Source organism: Suricata suricatta, chromosome 3, assembly GCF_006229205.1.
Source record: "Suricata suricatta isolate VVHF042 chromosome 3, meerkat_22Aug2017_6uvM2_HiC, whole genome shotgun sequence".
In the NCBI taxonomy this organism is placed as follows: domain Eukaryota; kingdom Metazoa; phylum Chordata; class Mammalia; order Carnivora; family Herpestidae; genus Suricata; species Suricata suricatta.
In genome coordinates this window covers 49,327,281-49,347,417 of record NC_043702.1, presented here as the reverse complement: position 1 = coordinate 49,347,417, position 20,137 = coordinate 49,327,281, and the positions used below count along the sequence as shown (strand labels likewise).

The following is a 20,137-nucleotide window of genomic DNA, read 5'->3' as shown; positions in this document are numbered from 1 at the left end:
CTACAGCAGCAAAATAAATTTTTAAAAATATTGCTATTAAAAAACAAATGAACAGACCACACAAAAACCTGCATATGAAGGTTTATAGCCTCTTTATTCATAATCTTTATTCAAAATTTGAGAGTCACGAAGATAGCCTTCAATAGACGAGTTAAGGAGACAACTTCTGCTGCATGCATACGATGCAATGTTGTTCACCAAGAAAAGAAACGAGCACAAAGACTGAACCAGAATGTGCACTATGGACGTTCAGTGAATAATAATTATCAACAGTGGTTCATTAATTATAACACATGTGCCATACTGATGCCAAATGTTAATAGGGGAAGCTTTGGGGTGGGGAAAGAGTACATGGAAACTATGTAGTTTCTTTTCAGTTCTTCTGTGAATCTAAAACTGCTCTAAGAAATAAAGTCTATTAATTTAAAAAATAAAAAAGTAAAAAATAAATTTAATTTTCCCTCAACAAGCATAGAGACTTCTATAGTAATTGCAGAGAAACAGCAGTCTCTCCATGTACATCTCCATTTCAAGCATCTTTGACTAGTGAAAGACTCAGAGAAATTTCAGGATCCAATGTATAGAAAGTGAATTGGATCGTGATGGATCCTAGACACATTCTGCTTCCCAGATACTGAGGTCTCTGTGCAACCAAAACAGCAGAGAGCACCTTTCTGCTATGAACTGGATTATGTGCCCCCCACCAAATCCTTACGTTGATGGACTCACCCCTTGTACCTAAGAATGGGACAGTAATTGGAGAGAAGAGTTTTAAAGAGGTAATTAAAGTTAAATGAGGTCATCAGGGTGTGGCTTAAACCAATATGGCTGATGTTCTTATAGGAAGAGAAAGAGATACCAGGAATGTGCACCCACAGAGGAAAAGCCATGTGAAGACAGTGAGGGAGCAGCCATCTGCAAGGCCTGGAGAGGGGTTTCAGCAGAAACCAGACCTGCTGACGTTTCTTGGACTTCTAGGCTCCAGAACTGTGAGAAAGTGTCTGTTATTGAAACCACCCACTCTGGGATTTTGTAATGACAAATAGATCTCCTCTTTGGTGTTTTGATTCTCATAACTGACATTATTACCATCATTAAAAAAATCTCATTTTCTAATTATTTTAAACTTAGTATTTCATGCTAACCTGGAAGTACAGTTTCTTTGATTTTTTTCTGAAGTACAATTTTATTATATTCAAATACATAATGATATTAAACTGATGACCTAAACAATATGTTGTAAGATTTGTCTCAGTGAGTAGATGTCTGACTTGTGTGATAGTTCAGAATATTAATTCTGGGCAGAGAGAAGTTGTCTGACACATTCTTACATTCTTTAAGTTGCTAAATATGTCACCAAGTATTTATACAATTTTCTTGAAAAGTAACAGTTTGTAGTCTGAGGAATTTTGCTAGAATCTATTAAAACTATTCTTATTAGACATTATTTTTAAATTTTCTTAAAAATAAGTAATACATAAAAATAAATTTCAAGTTTAAATTAAAAGTTAACACTTTATATAACTTACCTAGTCTGAATGTGAAAGTTGTTTGTGGTTCCTGTATGCTCATAATCATGAATGGCAGCAGCAAAGACCATTGCTAAAATTTCCAGTTCATTGAGCCAGTGCTAGTAAATTAAAAAAGATACCATGATATTTAGAAAACAGAGGCTGTGTTGTATTTCTACAAGAGATTTTCAGTGCACCCAGTATAAGTAATCATATAAATATATTAAATTATTTTTATTGATCTTAAATACTTTTGTCCCCTATTCACATCCATTAATTGCATAATGGATGCTTCATGAGGTTAATAACTGTTTCATGGATTATAAATTCAAAATACAGACATTATAATATTCCTTGTTACTCAGAAAAGGAGTACTTTTGTATGATTTAAAAGATGACCCCTGACTGGGTTTTTGAATTCAAAGGGGTCTATTGCTAATTCAAATTAACAATTTGGGTTCTCATGAATTCAATTATAGTTTAGTAATCTTTTCAGTTTAGTAATTTTTAACATATAACTTGTATATCATTAAAATGTCTTTAGCTCAACTTTTGTAGAAAACCCTTCCATCAGAAAGTATTCTAAGAGTTGAAAGAAGAATTTCAAGAGTTGAAATTTTCTAAGTTTCTCATTGGAGAAACTGAACTTAGTTTTTATGTTTAAAAATTTGGAAGTTTCTAAGAATTTATCAAACTTGATCTTCATAACACATATACTCTTGACTATGCAATAAAGTTAGTAATTAAAGAGAGAATAACTGTTTTCACATAAAATTCAGGCCACCTGCTTCAATATACATTGACCTTTCTCTTATCAATTGAATGGTTTAACAAATTTCTCGGCTATTATAAGTTTACTTAGGTAATCTGATAGTTTATTCATCTATGACATCTGACGTAACAGTTTTACTACTCTGTCCATTATGGTAATCACATGTGATCACTTAAACTGAAAAGAAATATAATTAAATAAAATTAAGTTCATTTTCCCAGTCACAGAAGCTACATTTTAACTGCTCAATAGTCACATTTGGAAAGTAGTGACCAGATGGAACAGCAGATGTAAAATATTCCCATCATCACAGAAAGCTCTGTTGGATAGAACTGCCAATAGGTGGTACTTGATGGTACTTGATGGGGGATTTAAATGATACGGAGCTTGTTCTTCATAGTCTCATTCCACATACTTGAAACGATGGTACAAAGCAGCAGAAAAATGTAATGTAAACCACATGCATACTTGACAAAAGGTCACAGTTTGAGGTACAAAGGGCAGATTGAGTGTCTATGTAGTGGCAGTGATCTTAAAAGGACGAACATAGATTAGTATCTAAATGCAGTGCTAGGAACAGAGGAATTCTAAATAGCAAAAGCAAATGCAGAATGAGTGTGTAGAGGCCAATATGAAAGTTGTATTGCCAAGTGTGTTGGGAGGTCAAGTGGAATAAGAATGGGAAAAGAGTGCAGCTTATGGGAAAAGTTAGTGGACTACTTTGATTAGATCTGATGAATTTGGATTTTGTATAAAATGCAAGAGGGAGCCACTGTAGGTCCATGACTCAGAAATGAGAGGAGACACTGCTGAATTTCATTAATTGACAAAGGTATGATCTTATTAGTCTTTGCTCCCCTTCACTAGTCTTGTATTAGGATGATGTAGTAAGGAGTAGTGGAAAGAGATTATTTTAAAACCAATCTCTGGTTTTAAATCTTTATTGATCATTAGGCAAATAAGTTATTTACCCTCTCAGTCAGAGCTCTCATAAAAATAGAATTAGTGATCATTCCCTGTGGAATTTTAAAAGAAGTTTTAAGTTAATGTAGTCACTGTGTTTTTCACAAATCTTGTCATATAGTAAAATACAGAACAGATGCCATTTTCTTGAATTTATTACCTTAAATGCACTGTAGAAGGCATGGAGTCTGGGAAATAATAGTGAGCTAACATATCTTTAGTTATTGCAGTTTAAGAATAAATGTCTCACAGCTGGATGACTGAAGCAGAAATGATTTTCAGAACCAAAGGGAGTTGATATAACTAGCTATTCTGTCTTTATGGGCACATTTAATTGTGAGTCATTAAAAGGAGGAATGGCCTGTATTGTAGACTGAGGTAAGACTGGGCCTCCAATGTCCCCAGTGAGACTGTGGAATTAAACACCATGAAATAAATGAATAACAACTGAAGTTAAACCAGTTCTTGAACCCCCCAAAAAACCCACTGTTTTATATAAAAAATAACTTCTAGAAAAATGTCACCTATTTTCTTAAGTATTTCCTATTGATTGTATTTAAGATTTACAGATTTAACTGTGATTTAAAAAATAAAAGTAACATTCAGTATCTACAATAACACAGAATATGAAGCTGTAATTATAGAAAAGTAAAATTAGGGCAGCTGAAATGGATTTTAATTATAGATCATCTCATAAGTATTTAAAATTATTATCTTCCTAGCTGTCAAAATTGATTATACTTATTTCCTGTTTTTAGTCTCATTATTCTCTGCTTCCCATAAATAGTACTTCTTCCATGAATCTCTCTTATTTATTGCCACATTATAGCTCTAATAAATAATTTTAAATTATAAGATGGTATGGAAAGAGAGAAATGTTGAACTCTCACACTCAATTTTAAAGTACATCTATTCTGTATTAGTGACAGTAGAGTTTGGGGCTGGTTTTTGGCTTCTTAGTTGTTTATTCATTTTACACTGGTGCCATATGAGAATTATAACCCAGAAAATGAATGCTCAAATTCATGAGTTTTGTAAATGATTCATGAAGACATGCCAGAGAGAATGAGACTGAATCCTATCACTCTTCCCAATGAGCGTCATGATCCATACAGAACCTACACACTTCTGATTCCTCATGGGCAGGCATAAAGGGTTCAAATAATGAGTCATGAGGAATGTAGACACTGTGCTTCATCTAAACTATAGTTTGCATTTTGCCTAGAGAAATGCTCAGGTAGACTAACTCTAAAAATGAGAAATCCTAAAATTACTTCATAGAGAGATACTGACTGCTATCAATAGTTTGTACCACGGTGACAGAAAGAAAGGAGAAAGAACTAACATTAACTGGACATTTTAGTTACATGGTCTGTAATTTGTATAAGAATCCTGTTTTCCATTTATGAGGCAAATGTTTTTACCTTCATTTGGCAGCAAAGAAAGCTGAATACTAAAGAACTGAATCAACCTGCCAAAAACCACATAACTGTCAAGTGGAAGACCAGGAATTCACCCCCAAATCTGATTTCAAAGTTTCTGTTCCTTCCAGAGATCACAATATTCCTTCCATGGATGACAACAGCATTCATTACTTGAGGGAGGTAATATGCAGAACACATTCTTCAAAGGTTTCAAAAGCAGAATTTCTAGATAATTTAACTGGGTGTATTGCTGGGTAGAAGCTAACAGAGCTCTAAGATTTATGATGTATATTGTCATGTCTCAATTATTCAGTGTCTGTGTAAGCATGTATGTGTAAGGTTGGGAGAATTTCAGGTGACAAAATCACATTGACCTATTAGTTTCTGGTGTGTCTAAAAAAGCATTATTAACAACTATTTTAGTTAAATAGTTCTTCTATTTAACTCTTCTCTATCCATTTGAATAGGATGATATAGTTGGCTATTACTTATCCAGTATAGAAAGTATTATAATATTATTAATACATAATATGCATGAATATATAATAAAAATAAGTTTATAATTGTTATTGACATTAGGGTGTGCGTTAATACCCATTATGTTTCAGGAACTAGGTTAGGTGCTTTACATATATGATATCATTAACTCTTCACTGGTGATCAGTATTATTAGCCATATATTAGTGACAGGAAAACCAACGTAGAGAGTGAGTGAGCGAGGGTAGTGGTACAGCAGGATTTCAAACCTATGTCTGATTGCCTTGAAAGCCTGAACCCTGTCTACTCTTCCAAACATTGCTGTCTGGGAAGCCATTTGTAAAAACAGAATTTCCACATAGTTTGTAGAATACAGACATACTGATATATTTTCTTTAGATTGATTGGAGAAAAATTTAGTCATTCCACAGTGAAGGTGTCTATTTCTGGGTGTGGTCAGTGGACTACAACTTCCAAAGGAAATATATCTCACATCATCTTTGTTTCTTTTACTCTTAATGTTAGAACAAAGTGCCAGCATGAAACAATGCTCAACATCACTCATCATCAGGGAAACACAAATCAAAACCACACTGAGATACCACCTCACGCCCGTCAGAGTGGCTAAAATGAACAAATCAAGAGACTATATAGATGCTGGTGAGGGTGTGGAGAGATGGGCACCTTCCTACACTGTTGGTGGCAATGTAAACTGGTGCAGCTGCTCTGGAAAACAGTGTGGAGGTTCCTCAAAAAACTATCCATAGAACTCCCTTATGACCCAGCAATAATAGCACTGCTAGGGATTTACTCAAGGGATACAGAAGTGCTGATGCATAGGAGCACATGTACCCCAATGTTCATAGCAGCACTGTCAACAATAGCCAAAACATGGAAAGCGCCTAAATGTCCATCACCTGATGAGTAGATCAAGAAGATGTGGTATATTTATATACAATGGAGTATTACATGGCAATGATAGAATGAAATTTGGCCATTTGTAGCAAAGTGGATGGACCTCGAGGGTGTCATGCTAAGCAAAATAAGTCAGGCAGAGAAGGACAGATACCATATGTTTGCACTCATAGGTCTAATAGGAGAATAGGAGAAACCTAATGGAGGACCAGGGGGAGGGGAAGAGGGAAAGAGAATTGGGGAGAGAGAGGGAGGCAAAACTTGAGAGGCTATTGAATACTGAAAACGAACTGAGGGTTGAAGGGGAAGGGGGAGAGGGGGAGGGGAAGGGGGAGAGGGGTGAAAGAGGTGGTGGTGATGGAGGAGGGCACTTGTGGGGAAGAGCACTGGGTGTTGTATGGAAACCAATCTGACAATAAACTATTAAAAAAAAAAAAGAACAAAGTGCCAGGAGCCCTTTAATACAAGTGTTCCTTTGCCAAAACCCTCAGATGATTTTAAATTCAAAGAGATATTTGAAGGTGGTTTGGTGGCACTTGGTGAAGGAATTTGCTCTTTGGCAAATGGATTGATCTACCACATACCACTGTCACCTTGGCACGAGACTACAAGCTAAGTGACAGGATAGAGAGAGACAGATGGTGTTACTAGCATCAATTCTCTCTGCAATGTCTACTCCCAGGCTGAGAGCATCCCATTTGACATTAACAAACTGAAGAACACTGGCTTCATCACAATCCCCTTCAGGCACTGGTCTTCAGAACACTTTGCAGGTGACAGGCTGCATTAGTCACCTGGCAATATGGGGCTGCCACTGGAGTGCTCCATAAATGTCATAGAGATAAGAAACAGCAGGACATCAACTAAAACACTGAAGACCCAGTCTTTCCCCTATCAAATCTGAAGGGTTTAAAAATTTTTTAATGTTTATTCATTATTGAGACAGAGAGAAACAGAGTATGAGTAAGGGAGGGGCAGAGAGAGAGGGAGACATGGAATCTGAACTGTCAGCACAGAGCCCAATGTGGGGCTTGAACCCACGAACCGTGAGATTATGACCTGAGCCGATGTCGGTTGCCCAACCGACTGAGCTACCCAGGTGTTCTAAATCTGAGGGTTTTAAACTAAATGAATATTTCTATAATACAGTTTTGTTGTTTCAAAGAAACAACACATTCATCTGTATGAAAATTAATACTCACCTATGACTACTACTTTTTCCCCTAAAGAAAAGCTTGTTAAAATAACTTCCCCAAATCTATAAAGCTGGCAGTTTAATCTAGTTTTGACAACATTGTCAATAAATTCATAATTCATTTTGTCTTCCCTCTTAGCATCTATCATAAAATTTTTCATTAGTCTCTGTAGTTTAAATGTATTTTCCTGATCTTGGACAATAATCATAAACTTCCACTAGGCTGTTTTTGTAATGGCTGAACTAATGGATGATTAAAGAGCCCACTAATATATTTTTGCTAAAGGATGAATAAATCAGAAACATGTTCCCCCAACAAAACATGCTAAAGTAGAGTAAAGTAAGTTACGGTCCTCTCAAAGAGTGACTATGTGATCTCCACTAATGTCAACTTCTAGGAGTCCTGCCAGGACAAATCTGGTCCAGCCTTCCGGGAAAGTTGGAATGGCTTGGTATATCTAGGAACAAGTTCTTCTGGAAATTCTGAAGGAAAAGTCATATTATGGATTTGAACATCTCTATTTACTAATAGTACAGCATTCTTCATCTCTTCAATGTCACCTAGGAGACTTTTATTTGGCTCCCTTTACACTGATAGCAGACATAAAATGCACTTAAGCAAAAACATGTTTTTAAATGATGAAATTTTGGTTACCTCCCAGCATAAAATGGCGTATATCTTCTCACTGCATGTCACAATTAAAGTACATATTTTATTAGACTGAATGCTTTACTTTTCCATTCCATTAAGTTCTGAAAAAGCTGAATCACTTCAGTTTCCATTTCAGAGTACCACTATATATTACATTTTTGAGTTAATTTTTTCAAAGCCACAGGACACAGGAAAGAGAAAATGTCACACTTGAAAATTGTCTGGCTATCAGATGCAAGACCAATGCCTTAGAAAGGAAATAGCAAGCAATGCTAACCAGGAAGACAGTGAAGTCTTTTCAAGTAGAACAGCATTTGCAGTTGTCAGAAGGCAGAGTTCAAGGACAGCTATGACAATGAAGTCTTATTAAAACCAAAGAAACTTTAGAAGAATGTGTGTGTGTGCATGCACATGCTAGAAACAGTTATAAAGGTTACATATACTACTTTCTAAAAGCTTGTAGTATTTTAAAGCTCTTTGATGCTTGATTTTCTACTTATTATTGTTAACTTCTTTCTACTCCTTCCCTTACCATGTCAAATCAGACTCCTGGAAAGAAGAGTGAGTAAACTTCAACCTAGGACCAAGCAAGTCTAGCCATAGCTGAATTTGATCTCAGCCAATGGGCACATTTATACCTTAAGTCTGTGATGTCCATAACTAAACCTTACAATAGGAAAACACAAGGTATCAGGTTGACAACACAAATAAGTTCAGCCTTCTAGAAGGTCACAAGAATGTCATGCTACTGCATGAGTTAAAGTTTTTGAGATTTCTGCCTCCCTCAAATAGGACTGACCTCATATATATTACTTTGCAATTTTGTTGTAGAATACTTATTTCTCTTAAATTGGTGGTAATATTCCAAGAAAATCCTTTATTAAAAGCCCAGTTAAGGGGTGCCTGGGTGGCTCAGTTGATTAAGCATCCAACTCTTTATCTTGGCTCAGGTCATATTCACAGTTTGTAAGTTCGAGCCCCACATCAGGCTCTGCACTGACAGCATGGAGTCTGCTTGGGATTCTTTCTCTTTCTCTCTCTCTGTCCCTCCCTCCCCCTTGATCAATCAATCAGTCAATAAATAAACAAGTAAATAAATACTTAAAAAAAAAAAGCCCAGCTGAGCTCCAACCATTAGCCATTATCAACTGCCAGCTATGTGAGTGAGCCACCATGGATGTCTTTCCCAGTGACATCCTCATATGTCTTCAGCCATACTTACTAGCTGATAATAAGCCCGTGAGAGACCTCAAGTGAAAACCTGATAATTGGGACCCTTCTAATTACAGACACTTGAGAGATATTGATAGATTGTTGCTTTAGCCTCTAAGTTTTGGAGTAGTTTGTTTTGGAGCAACAGATAATTGAAACATGGCTTAGGAGTGGGATCTGAGCCCAGGGCACTGATAGATCTGTGACATTTTGTAGGAAAAGAAAGATGAAGAAGAGTAGACAATTTCTTCAGTTGTCATGTGAGACACTATTGGATGAATTATAGCAAGTGAATCATATATATAGTAAACAAGACCATAGTTTCTTAGAGAAAAATAAAATTATGAGAATTTCCTGTATATAATAAGGTTTCCTGTATATAATAAAAATATAATAATAATCATGTAACTGTTATAAGTTTTCAAGATCTTCAGCACAACATACTGTGGCCCTAGGGACTTTGCTTGGGACCAGGTTAGGAATAGTCTCTGGTGTGGAAAGATGAGGTATTGAGGATCTTTTGGGCCCCAAAGAGTATCACTTACATAGATCTGAGTGCCAATGACCCAAAAGAACAGGTGTGACTTCTGAAATCAAAATAGGTAGGCAATGCGTATTATGGGTTTGGTGGAACATTCTACTTACATGCACTTTACAGCACTGCTTCGGCATAGGCTGACACAAAAGGAATCAAGAAGGTTCTCACAGGGACTATATCCCTTTGAGCCCATGTCAGTGTGGAATTTTTAGAAGAATTATTCCTTCCTTTCCATTTTCTGGGAGTCACCCTAAACTCTGAGACATTTCAGAAATTCCAGGCAATGCGAGTTCCCAACATGTACTTACTGTTGTCCCAGTATTGCGCTGCTGAATCCTTTATTTACTTATTCATTGATTCATTCAGATGCAAAGAAGAGCAAGGAGAATTTGGAAGAATTCACATAAATAACTTCCAAAATCCCTGTTAGGCTTTCTTGTAATTAGCAATGCAAGTAAAAGAGAAAAAGCCATTGAAGTCAGCTTGGGATCACATGATAATATGAGGGAAGAGTACTGTAACTAGCTTTTATCTAGGTCACTTTTTTTTGGTTGATTTCTATGGGAAAACAATGTATAAACAAAATGTTCTAGAGTCCAAATTATAGGAAATTTGCAGCATATTTTCATTTGCCTCTGGGTATCTTTTTTCATTGAATTAAAATAATTATTTGGATAATGTATATTATGAATAATTCATTAACCCTCAAAAATCAAAAGATTACTACTTATAATACTTCTATAGGTATTAGAGGGACAATGGCAATATAAGGAAAAGGAATCTGATGTTCCAAACTAACAAACTTTAGTTAGGAAAACTTTCTTACCATGATACCTGTATGAAGCATTATGTAATGCACAGTTTGAGTGACATCAGCGGCATGAATCAAATTGTGATAAGGATTTTTGTGCTTGCTGTAACCAACTTCTAAAGCTTCTGCAAAGCAAATTAGGCAAGAAACAGGAATCTGCAAAAAGTAATAATTGTGATTATATTTTGATGAAAATAGTAACACTAAGTCAACATAAGTACAACAATGTTTGGGATGGGACACAATTGTGAGTCATATGTGGGTAGGAGTTTCTTTGAAGTTAAATGTAGGCTGTTCTGAAAAACGACTTCATTAACCTGTTAGCTTTAAATCTTAGGATTATAAACCCATGTGTTTAACTAAGATAGGTGAGTTAACAATATCACACATACTGCGGTGTTTAAACGTTTATCTCTTCCAGAGTCAAGACAGAAGGCTAGTTCTTAAAATGGTAAAATTCCCAGTTACAGTTGGTAAAGTCTGGTTTTTCTATCTGAGGTACAAAGGATTAAAATAAATGATCTCCTGGTACCCTCTAGCTCTAAAAAAATGCCATGATTCCATTGGAAATGTTGAAGGGTACAAGTTGCAGAGTGCTCAGAAATCTGGATCAGATCTGCTGCTTAAATGGCTCTAAATGAAGTTAATTAGAAGCCCTTTCATCTCAGTTTAAGAAAAGCTGCCAATAAAGATTCATTCTGAGTTTGTGGAACACATAAGAGCATCTTTTTAAAAAAACCATAGCTCGCAATCTCTACATGACTATTCTGGGAGTAATTAAGGGGGATGTTGGTATCTTGTTGGAATGAGGCTACAATGGCCTCATGACATTCATGTGGATATATGTCAGTGAGTCATGGAAAATGGCTATATCGTGTGGTGAACTCACCCCCTAGTTCTGTGACCTGCCAACTAGAAAGAGTATAAATGCACTTATTAATGACTCAGTGTTCTGCTTTTTCATTCTTATTCAGATAACCAATTCTAGGAGCATTTCACTTTTGTCCCATGTTTCTGACCTTGAAACGATTGATAAGATCATATCTGGTAAACAGTTCATAAATCATAAACTTCAGGCTGTGCTCTCCACTTGCTTCATTTAAGGCAAATACATCAAAAGACCATTTATCAACATCCTGTAAAAAAAAAAAAGTAAATACTTTAAATGGCAGTATTATATAGTTCTATTTTTCTCTATGAAAAGATCAAGCATTGTAGATTCAGCAGGTCACATTTTGATTTAGAACGTCTGATTATATTTCACAGTGTCCGATACGACAGGGCCACTTATTATCTATGGGTTCACAAAACTGAGGCCATAATGCATAATGTAGTGGAATAAGATATTTTCCTTAATCCTTTAACTCCAAAGTCATCAAAGTTGATGTAATAAACATGTTAACACTATAATACTAACCTTATCCTCAATCTCTCTTCAAATTCATACTACAAATCACTTTCCAAGAGATGGCTTCATTTGAAGGTAGAATTAGGGCTATGTGGTGATGTCAATGGAGGGATGGGGGAAAGTAGCCCCAGTGTCTCTCTCTCCCATCCACCATCTTCCACATGGCTTGAAATTACACCATGAGAGTTAGTACTTTTGTTTAAAGCTTTGATAAAGCTTTGCTTTATCCTTTAAGATACAAACACCCTAGAAAGGTAGAGTATATACTACCTTATTACTCACTGTAACTTTAACCAATTCATTTACACTTTCCTCCAATGACAGATGAAAAGAAAAAGGAAGGGGGTCTTTTGATTGAGGTGAAGGAAGAGGAGAGCAATTGCAGCATTTCCGAAGATTCTCTAGGGAAGTGATCAGCCTTATAGGGAAACACATACATACCCTTGGGAAAAAAACACTGACAGTGGGAGAGAAAGCCAAACTGTTACAGCTACCTCCTGATGTTTGCTTTTGTTAGACCTTTTTTCCCAGTGTGAGTCACAGAAAGTAGAATCCCCGAACACAAACAGAGTTGGTAAATGGGTTTATTTTAGTTTGGCGGGTGAACAGCCCCTCCCGAGTAGCTGGAAATCCTCAGAAGAGAGCCCGGCCTAGCAGGAGCTCAGGGATTTTAAGGGTTTTGGGGAGACAAAATGGGTCATCATGTAGTTAACCAATTACAATTACAGCATTTCATGGTAGCCAATTATATTGTAATACACAGATGTTAGTTTTGGCGGGAATTTACCACTTTAAAGTTCTTAGTCTTTTAAGATGACCAATCACAGTAAGACACCTAAGATACCATGGGAGAGTGACTAGGTGACTTTCACCTGTGGACTTGGCCTCAGCCAGGTCTTATTAAAAGGGTGGGGTTACTTAACAGAATCTTGAAGAACAAGTTAAACTTTAGCTATCGAGTTACATTCTTAGGGTCTTTCCGGAGCCCAGTTGCTCAACCTTTAATTATTTACCAGAATGGGAGTGAGCGAGTAAAACAACGGGTGGTATTTTAGGGTCCAGTTTGACCTGATGGGGTAGGGTCTCACAATTTCGGTAATTCCAGGATGAACACTTGCAGAGGTGTTCACAAAATGGACTTGTAACAAGTGATATAAGTCCTATATACTAAGGAGGTTTTAATGTAAAGTTGGAGCTCCAATATTAAACAAACTGCTGAAATTTTAAAAACTTAAAGAAATGCAACAGTCAGCTCTGATGATTATTAGAAACTGTAAGCAAAGTGTGGGTTTACATACACACAAGTTTAGTATTGACTAGTAAGTGGGCAACCTTAAAGCTACATATTAATTTTGAATTTGGACTGGCATTGTTTAGAACTTAGTTCATTTAACACATTTTTACAGAGGCCAATTATCTGAAACTAAACTGAGAATCTGATAAAAAGTATTCAAACAGTCTCTTTTAAAAATACTGCCTTTGAATATAGTAATAACAGCTTCCAATGGTATTTTTAATCACTTGAAAACACCAATGAAATATTTTTTATTTGTATGCTTTTGTTTAATTCTCGCATTTGGCCCTGATATGATCCCCAAACACTTGCTTTATCTGTTTGTATATTTAGAATCTCTAAAAATTGTCTTAAAAGGCATTTTGCCATCAGTAAAGCTAAAATGAGGCCAACAAATCTTTTATCAAATTCCAAAGCTAACACAGAAGAATTAGTTCAGATTGTTAGGAGGCTGCTATTTATAGTTCCTGCTAGGGGTTTCCCACTGAGTAAAAGGTTAGTTTTCTACTTTGACGGATTTTTATCAACAATGATGATTTACATTTATAAACTACTGCAGATGCTTAAGAGCAAACAGGACAAGAAGGTATCTCAGGAAATAAGAACTGTTTAACTAAAAATATTCTTTACTGGTGCTATTTCTTTCTTCAACCTGTTAGTTTATATATTTTTTCTATGCTGCACTTTGGAAAAATGTTTACTTTCTCTCATACTAAAACATTGTGTTGGTTTCTAACTAAAGGTTATTAAAATAAGAAAAATAAAAATAAGTTATTCTTGCCCACAGTTGAGGAAATAAAAGTCTCACAAAATCCAAGGAGTAATTAATATCCTACAGTGTGCCATTTCAGTTATATACTTCTTTATGATAGTTTTAGAAACATAAACACAGGGACCCTTGGGGGGCTCAGTCAGTTAAGCAGTCGACTTCAGCTCAGAGGTCATGATCTCACAGTTTGTGAGCTCAAGACCCACGTTGGGCTCTGTGCTGACATGACAGTTCAGAGTCTAGAGCCTGCTTCAGATTCTGTGTCTCCCTCTCTCTCTGCCTCTTTCCCACTCATGCTCTCTCACTCTCTCTCAAAAATTAATAAAAATTTTAAAAAAGAAACATAAACATAAAATGTACCCAAGAAAAACTACCTTTTTAAGTTAGTAAGATTAAAGGCTAATACAGAGCAGAGATAAAAACAAATGCAAAAGATATGCTTAAAAAGAAATTAACAAAAGAAAACAACATAAATTTAAACTAGAAAAAGAGTTTAATAAATCAGAAATAAAGCAACTCAGAATATTCTGTTGCCAGTGTTCTTTAAAGTGCTGGGTGACAAAGGAAAGCAACCTTGAAACTATTAGAGGAGACAAAGTTGAATGTTCAACAATAGAAAGAAATAAAGGATATTGAGTAATAGTCCTACAAACTGCCTCTAGAAATAGAAATAGTGCTCACATGGGCACACAGAATGGAAACAAGTGAATCCAAAACTTTTACCACTTCAGAGTTTTGGCTCCAGTTATTTCTAAGATATCTAATACCGCAATTGGGCCTCAACCACAGGAAAAGCAGAGATGAGAGAGACAAATTTCTTTTGTTTTCTTTCTTAATTGTATCTTTTTTTATTTTCTCAGACCTAAAATTCCAAACAAATTTCTTTCATATAAATTTTGTCCTAGAACTTTTTTCTTTAACGCATGCAATTTCTCCATAATATATAATAGCAAAATATGTATATTTTGACAAGTCTTGGTGCCATCTCAAAAATGAATTCAAGATCCGCCTAAACAAAGTATGAAGAAGGAGAAGAAAGTACATATGTGTGTGCACACATGCACATATGCGTTAATAGCTTGTTGGTCACTCAATTTTCATTTATGTCTATAATGAGTCATGATTCAGAACACACAGCATGTTGAAAATGGTTAAAATATGTTTTATATGCAAGCATATAAGCTGCATCAAAGACCTATTCTGATGTTCTCTCCGTCATTTTAAGAAGATTTCAAATATAGTCATTTGAAAAAATTAAAATAATTAAAATCATTTCACCTTTAATGTTATTATGACAGCTTCTGGATATACCAAACCAACCATGTGATAGGACTTTCTGTACATCCTGAAAGAGAAAAATAAGTGTACATATAAAGCTCATTTACTCAAAGTTTTCAACTATTTTTTAAAGATGAAAGAAAACATTACTTTTGTCTTTTTCAACTTTCATTTTTAGTGACAGGCTCTCTTTTTGGTAATGATGATAACTATGGTCACTGTTTATTGAGTATCTACAATGTGGCATATGTTCAAATGAATTTGTTTATGTACAACCACACTACAAAGTCAACATGATTGACATCTTGGCCCTAACTTCATCTTATTAAAAGAGACTGTCCTTTGTATATGCAACAAAGCTTTCTGGCATGTCGCTGCATCAATGACAGAAGAGTATTCTTGTTTTCTGTTGATTTATGTGCCAAAATTTTCAATCTAGAAGCTGAAATATTATTAAAAATATTGCCTTTATAGATTCTGTTCTTTTTTTTATAAAATGGAAATTATAACAGACTATATATAGCATCATCAGAATTTACACAGACTTTTTATTTTTAAGTTAAGAATAGTAGGGCAGACCAAATTGATAACAGTTGCTTAAGTTTGCTCAAATTGTCATTTAATAAAATTTAAGAAAAATTATACATAAAGAACAAAGTTACTTCCATTTTGATAGCATCAATAAAATATACTTATTAATGAGTAATTTGTTGGATTTTTTTTTTCCATCTTCTGATGGGCAACCAAAATGACATAAACCAAATATATAAAACTCCTCCACTGGTTCATGTAAAAATAGGATCAGTGTAAGCATTTTGGATGGCAACTCAAAAATATATAAAGACCACAAGATGTTATGGGGAAAAGGTATTAAAAAGCATATGAGCAAAAAATTTGAAAAAAAAAAAAATAGGATCAGTGTGACCCCCCAATGTGTAGAATAACAACAGCCTTCAATTCAGAGCGAGAAGATATGTGTTTCATTCACAAAGTCCTGGGAGGAAAGAATTTAACTATCAATGACTTTTTTATATTATTAGTCCATAGGGAAGCCGCATTTCTAGACTACATTGTTGCAACGTCTCCCAAAATGCCTGAATAAAACAATAATTTAATGATCACATCATTAGTTGAATGAGGGAAGAACCATAAGAACAGTCATTTGGAAGTTTCGCACCTTTCATAAAACCACTACAGAAGATGCTAACCTTTTTGATTTAGTATGCATTATATTAAAAATCCGTAAGACGTATTTCTTAGTTTCTATATAAAACCTATCTTTTATAAAATAACAAATGCTAAAAATTCATGTTTCCCGTTTTAATCTTGACTTCTTGGAAGCTCAGAATTAAAATACTGCATTTGCATACATTTCTAGCCTAGGTTTTCTTGCTAAAGTACTTTCCCACTTTATTACAGAGACATTATTACTTTATTTCTATAGTTTTATTTTATGTTTGTTTAAATGACTCTAAATGATTTTTGAATGTGGGTAATTGGTTATAATAAAAAAATTATCCTTATTCTCGACTGGAAGATTACAGAGCAGTTTATAAGTAAAAATACTAATATTAGTTACTCTATTGAGATAGGCATAATTATTCTAGTCTTGCAGGGCATGGAAACTAGTAATTACACTATAACAGACCCAGACAATAATTATTGTCAATAAGGATATTTAGTTGTTTTGTGGGGGTTTTTTTGAGGCACCAGTCTTTTCTATTTTTCTAGTTTATTATTACTAACAAATGGAGGTACAGAGGAAATAGAAGGATAATGGACTAGGAAAAGAAGGTCAATATAATAATCAGAAGTAAGAAAAATTAAGTAACTTTCAATTGGTGTGACTTCATGGCACAGAAGGCAGTAGCCTGTATTGGAAAGAAGACATACGTTCAATCACAGACTAGCTACTCACTGTCTATGTGACCTTTGGAAAGCTATTTAACGTCACTCATGCATAAAACAAGGATAATTATAAGCTTTTTATGAAGAGTAAAGGATGTAAATGCCTAGCATAATATAATAAGCACTCAACACTAGAAAGCCATTATTATTATTAATGTTACTCTTCTCACTATTCTGCAGCCAGTGCTGTTGGCTGCAGTTCTTAGGTTCTTCAGGGCTCCCTGGGCTCTGTGGGAACTCTGGTGCTGTTTCCTTAGACCTGGAGTAGGTTGAGAAATGAATATCAGTGTGCATTCTCCTTACATGGAATGCAATGAAAGTCAAAGCAGATTATCTTTCTGAGGAGAGAGACAAACTTTCCCATGACCATTTTCCAACACTATAATTGGGAGTAAAATATTAGAACAAAAAATTAGGACGTTGGAATCAGAATCAGTGTGGGAGAAACCTTAATACAGTTACCTCACATTTGAGTAAATAGCGGATATATTAGAAGTTGCTGAAAAAGAACAATGAGTTTCCTAGGCTCCTGCAGTGGTGAAAGTCCAACTGGAAATACGGTACATTATTTTTGGAAGTTTTCACTACAGTTGCAAAATGTAATTCCAAAACTAAAAAAAAAAAAAACAAAACTCCATAGAAAACAAAAACTACTTTATGTCAGACACTGTGTTAGGTAAGAGACCAGTGGTAAACAAGAAAAATACAGCTGCTACTTTCATGGGGCTTACTGAGCAGTGAAAAGGGACAATAAATAAAAATATATGATTATAGGGATGCCTGGGTGGCTCAGTCAGTTAAGTCTCATACTCTTGATTGAGGCTCAGGTCATGATCTCATGGTCATGAGGTTGAGCTCCAAGTAGGACTCAGTGTACAGAGTGGAACCTGCTTGGGGTTTCTTTCTCTCTCTCTCTCTCTGCCCCACCCCCATTCATCTTCTCTCCCCCCCAAAATAATAAACAAATAAACTATATGTGTGTGTGTGTGTGTACACACTAAAGGCCATTAGTGCTTGCCTTCAGAAAAAATCAGTTTGAGGAATTCAGAGTTAATCCAATAATTTTCCTTTTTTTAGACAGTTCATATTGAGGGGTGATTAGAGAGTGATTTGCTATATTTTAATTTAATTTGCTATAATTTAATTCACTAGTTTTGAATATATATAGATGGTAAACTGCTGGTTAGGGTAGAGAAAGTGATGAGTTGTGTATACAGAGTGCTCAGAGAAAGCCTCTGAAATGAGAGAAAGGGCCAGACAGGGGGAAGGGTGTGGAAAATCATTTTTGGTAGATGGAATAACAGGACAAATGTCCCCAAGGGGAGAAAGTTAGGGATCTTCATGGGGTTGAAATCAGAGAAGTACAAATAGTTTAAAATAAAGATAGCATTTGATGAGATGAGAAGGTAGAAGGAGGCCTAACCCTGCAAACCCATGATACAGAATTCACTTTCAACACCAAATGAAATGGAAAACCAATCGATGGTTTTAAGATTAAGAGTGACAGAGACTAATTTATATATTTAGAATTGACTAATTTGGAGAGGGCACTTGTGGAAGAGGGAGGCCCAACTGGAAAACTACTGTCCTATTTCGGATGGCAGGTAACAGAGACAGAGATTGGGGTTGCAGGAGTGGAGATGCAAGAGCCAGTAGGTGGATGAATCGCCAGGACTTGCCAAGCACTGAGTCTGGGAGGGGAGACTGGACAGGATGCTCAGGGAGACTTTCTAACTTTTAAAATGGAAGACAATTATCTTTGAAAATTGAAGAGAAACATATGCCATTATTTCTATGCACCTCCTAAAGGGGCTATAAGCATAATAAAAGAGATTTCATTTCCATGTGTTTGTAGCATATTGATTTCTTCTAGGTTGGATGCTGGTTTAGTTGTCTTAAGTACATTTTATATCTCTGTAGCCTACTAAATAAAATATTTTATGTAGCATATGGAAAAAATGAAAATGTAGGATATCAATATATTTTGTAGAAATCTTGATTTTTTATTGGGTGGGATTTACTTCTACAGTTTCCCTCATTTTTACTTTGCCAAGTTCTACAATATTTTCTTTAAAAAGATCAAATTCTTTCAGCAAATCACACGTACTGTCTTTTATCTGTGATTCTCTCACTGACTTTCTGAACCACTATTGAAATGTTAATATCGATTTGATGTTAATGAAGATCAAAAACTGCCACACACCTTCCTAAGTTTTTTTTTAATGGGGGTGGATATTTCTTCTCTCCAGCCCTGCCTCTCTGTTGCAGACTTTTGGTCCCACCAGGCAGGTAGGACCAGTTTATGCATCTTGTGAGGGGGTGTAGGTATCTCCACACCACACTAATTGAAGAGCTTATTATGAAGATTCTTTTTATCAAAGCCAATTAGATATGGTTAATAAATACTCAAAATAATTTAAATAATTATTGACAGGTTGTTATTGTGGATAATATAGGTTTAAGCCAAGATAATTCAAGCTTTATGTGCTGTAGTTATATTTTCAAATGGCATCAAATACTTCTTGCAATGCATTCTCATTTACATTTTTAGAAAATCAAATGTGTTTCCTATTGTTCTTTTAATAGAGGAAAATTAAAGTTTATAATGTTCATTAAAAATAAAAACAAGAGATGTCAGAAGATGAAAAAGGATGTGATCTCTCTTAAATTTAAGTACATTGACAAAAAAATTCTGTTCCTCAATTTTATTAGTTTCAAAAATGTTTCATCTTTTTATATATAATTTAATATAATTTAACTTGTTTTTTTAATCTAAGAGATTTCTTAAAACTAATTTTCAAAATTGTCAGATATAACATATTTATTTCAGGCTTTAATTTTAATTCTGGAACATCCTGTTTCCTAGACAGAAAAAAAAGACTGCATTCTTTTATTTTAAGTTTATTTATTTTGAAACAGAGAGAGAGAGAGAGAGGGAGAGCGAGAACTAGTGGAGGAGGGGCAGAGAGTGAGGGGGTTCTGAGGATTCGATACAGGGCTGGACCCCATG

General features: G+C 35.1%; 1 protein-coding gene across 3 annotated transcripts in view; it reads right to left on the bottom strand.

Annotated features, from left to right (window-relative positions):
- Window positions 1–20,137, bottom strand: part of PDE1A (phosphodiesterase 1A) — a 331,024-nt gene that overhangs the window by 54,862 nt on the left and 256,025 nt on the right. For all 3 annotated transcript variants that reach the window (XM_029934296.1, XM_029934297.1, XM_029934298.1), the window contains 4 exons: window positions 15,220–15,286; window positions 11,490–11,606; window positions 10,486–10,626; window positions 1,530–1,630 (listed from right to left, as the gene is read on the bottom strand). In XM_029934296.1, the coding sequence (XP_029790156.1) occupies window positions 1,530–1,630; window positions 10,486–10,626; window positions 11,490–11,606; window positions 15,220–15,286 (426 nt within the window). The remainder of the gene's footprint in view (window positions 1–1,529; window positions 1,631–10,485; window positions 10,627–11,489; window positions 11,607–15,219; window positions 15,287–20,137) is intronic.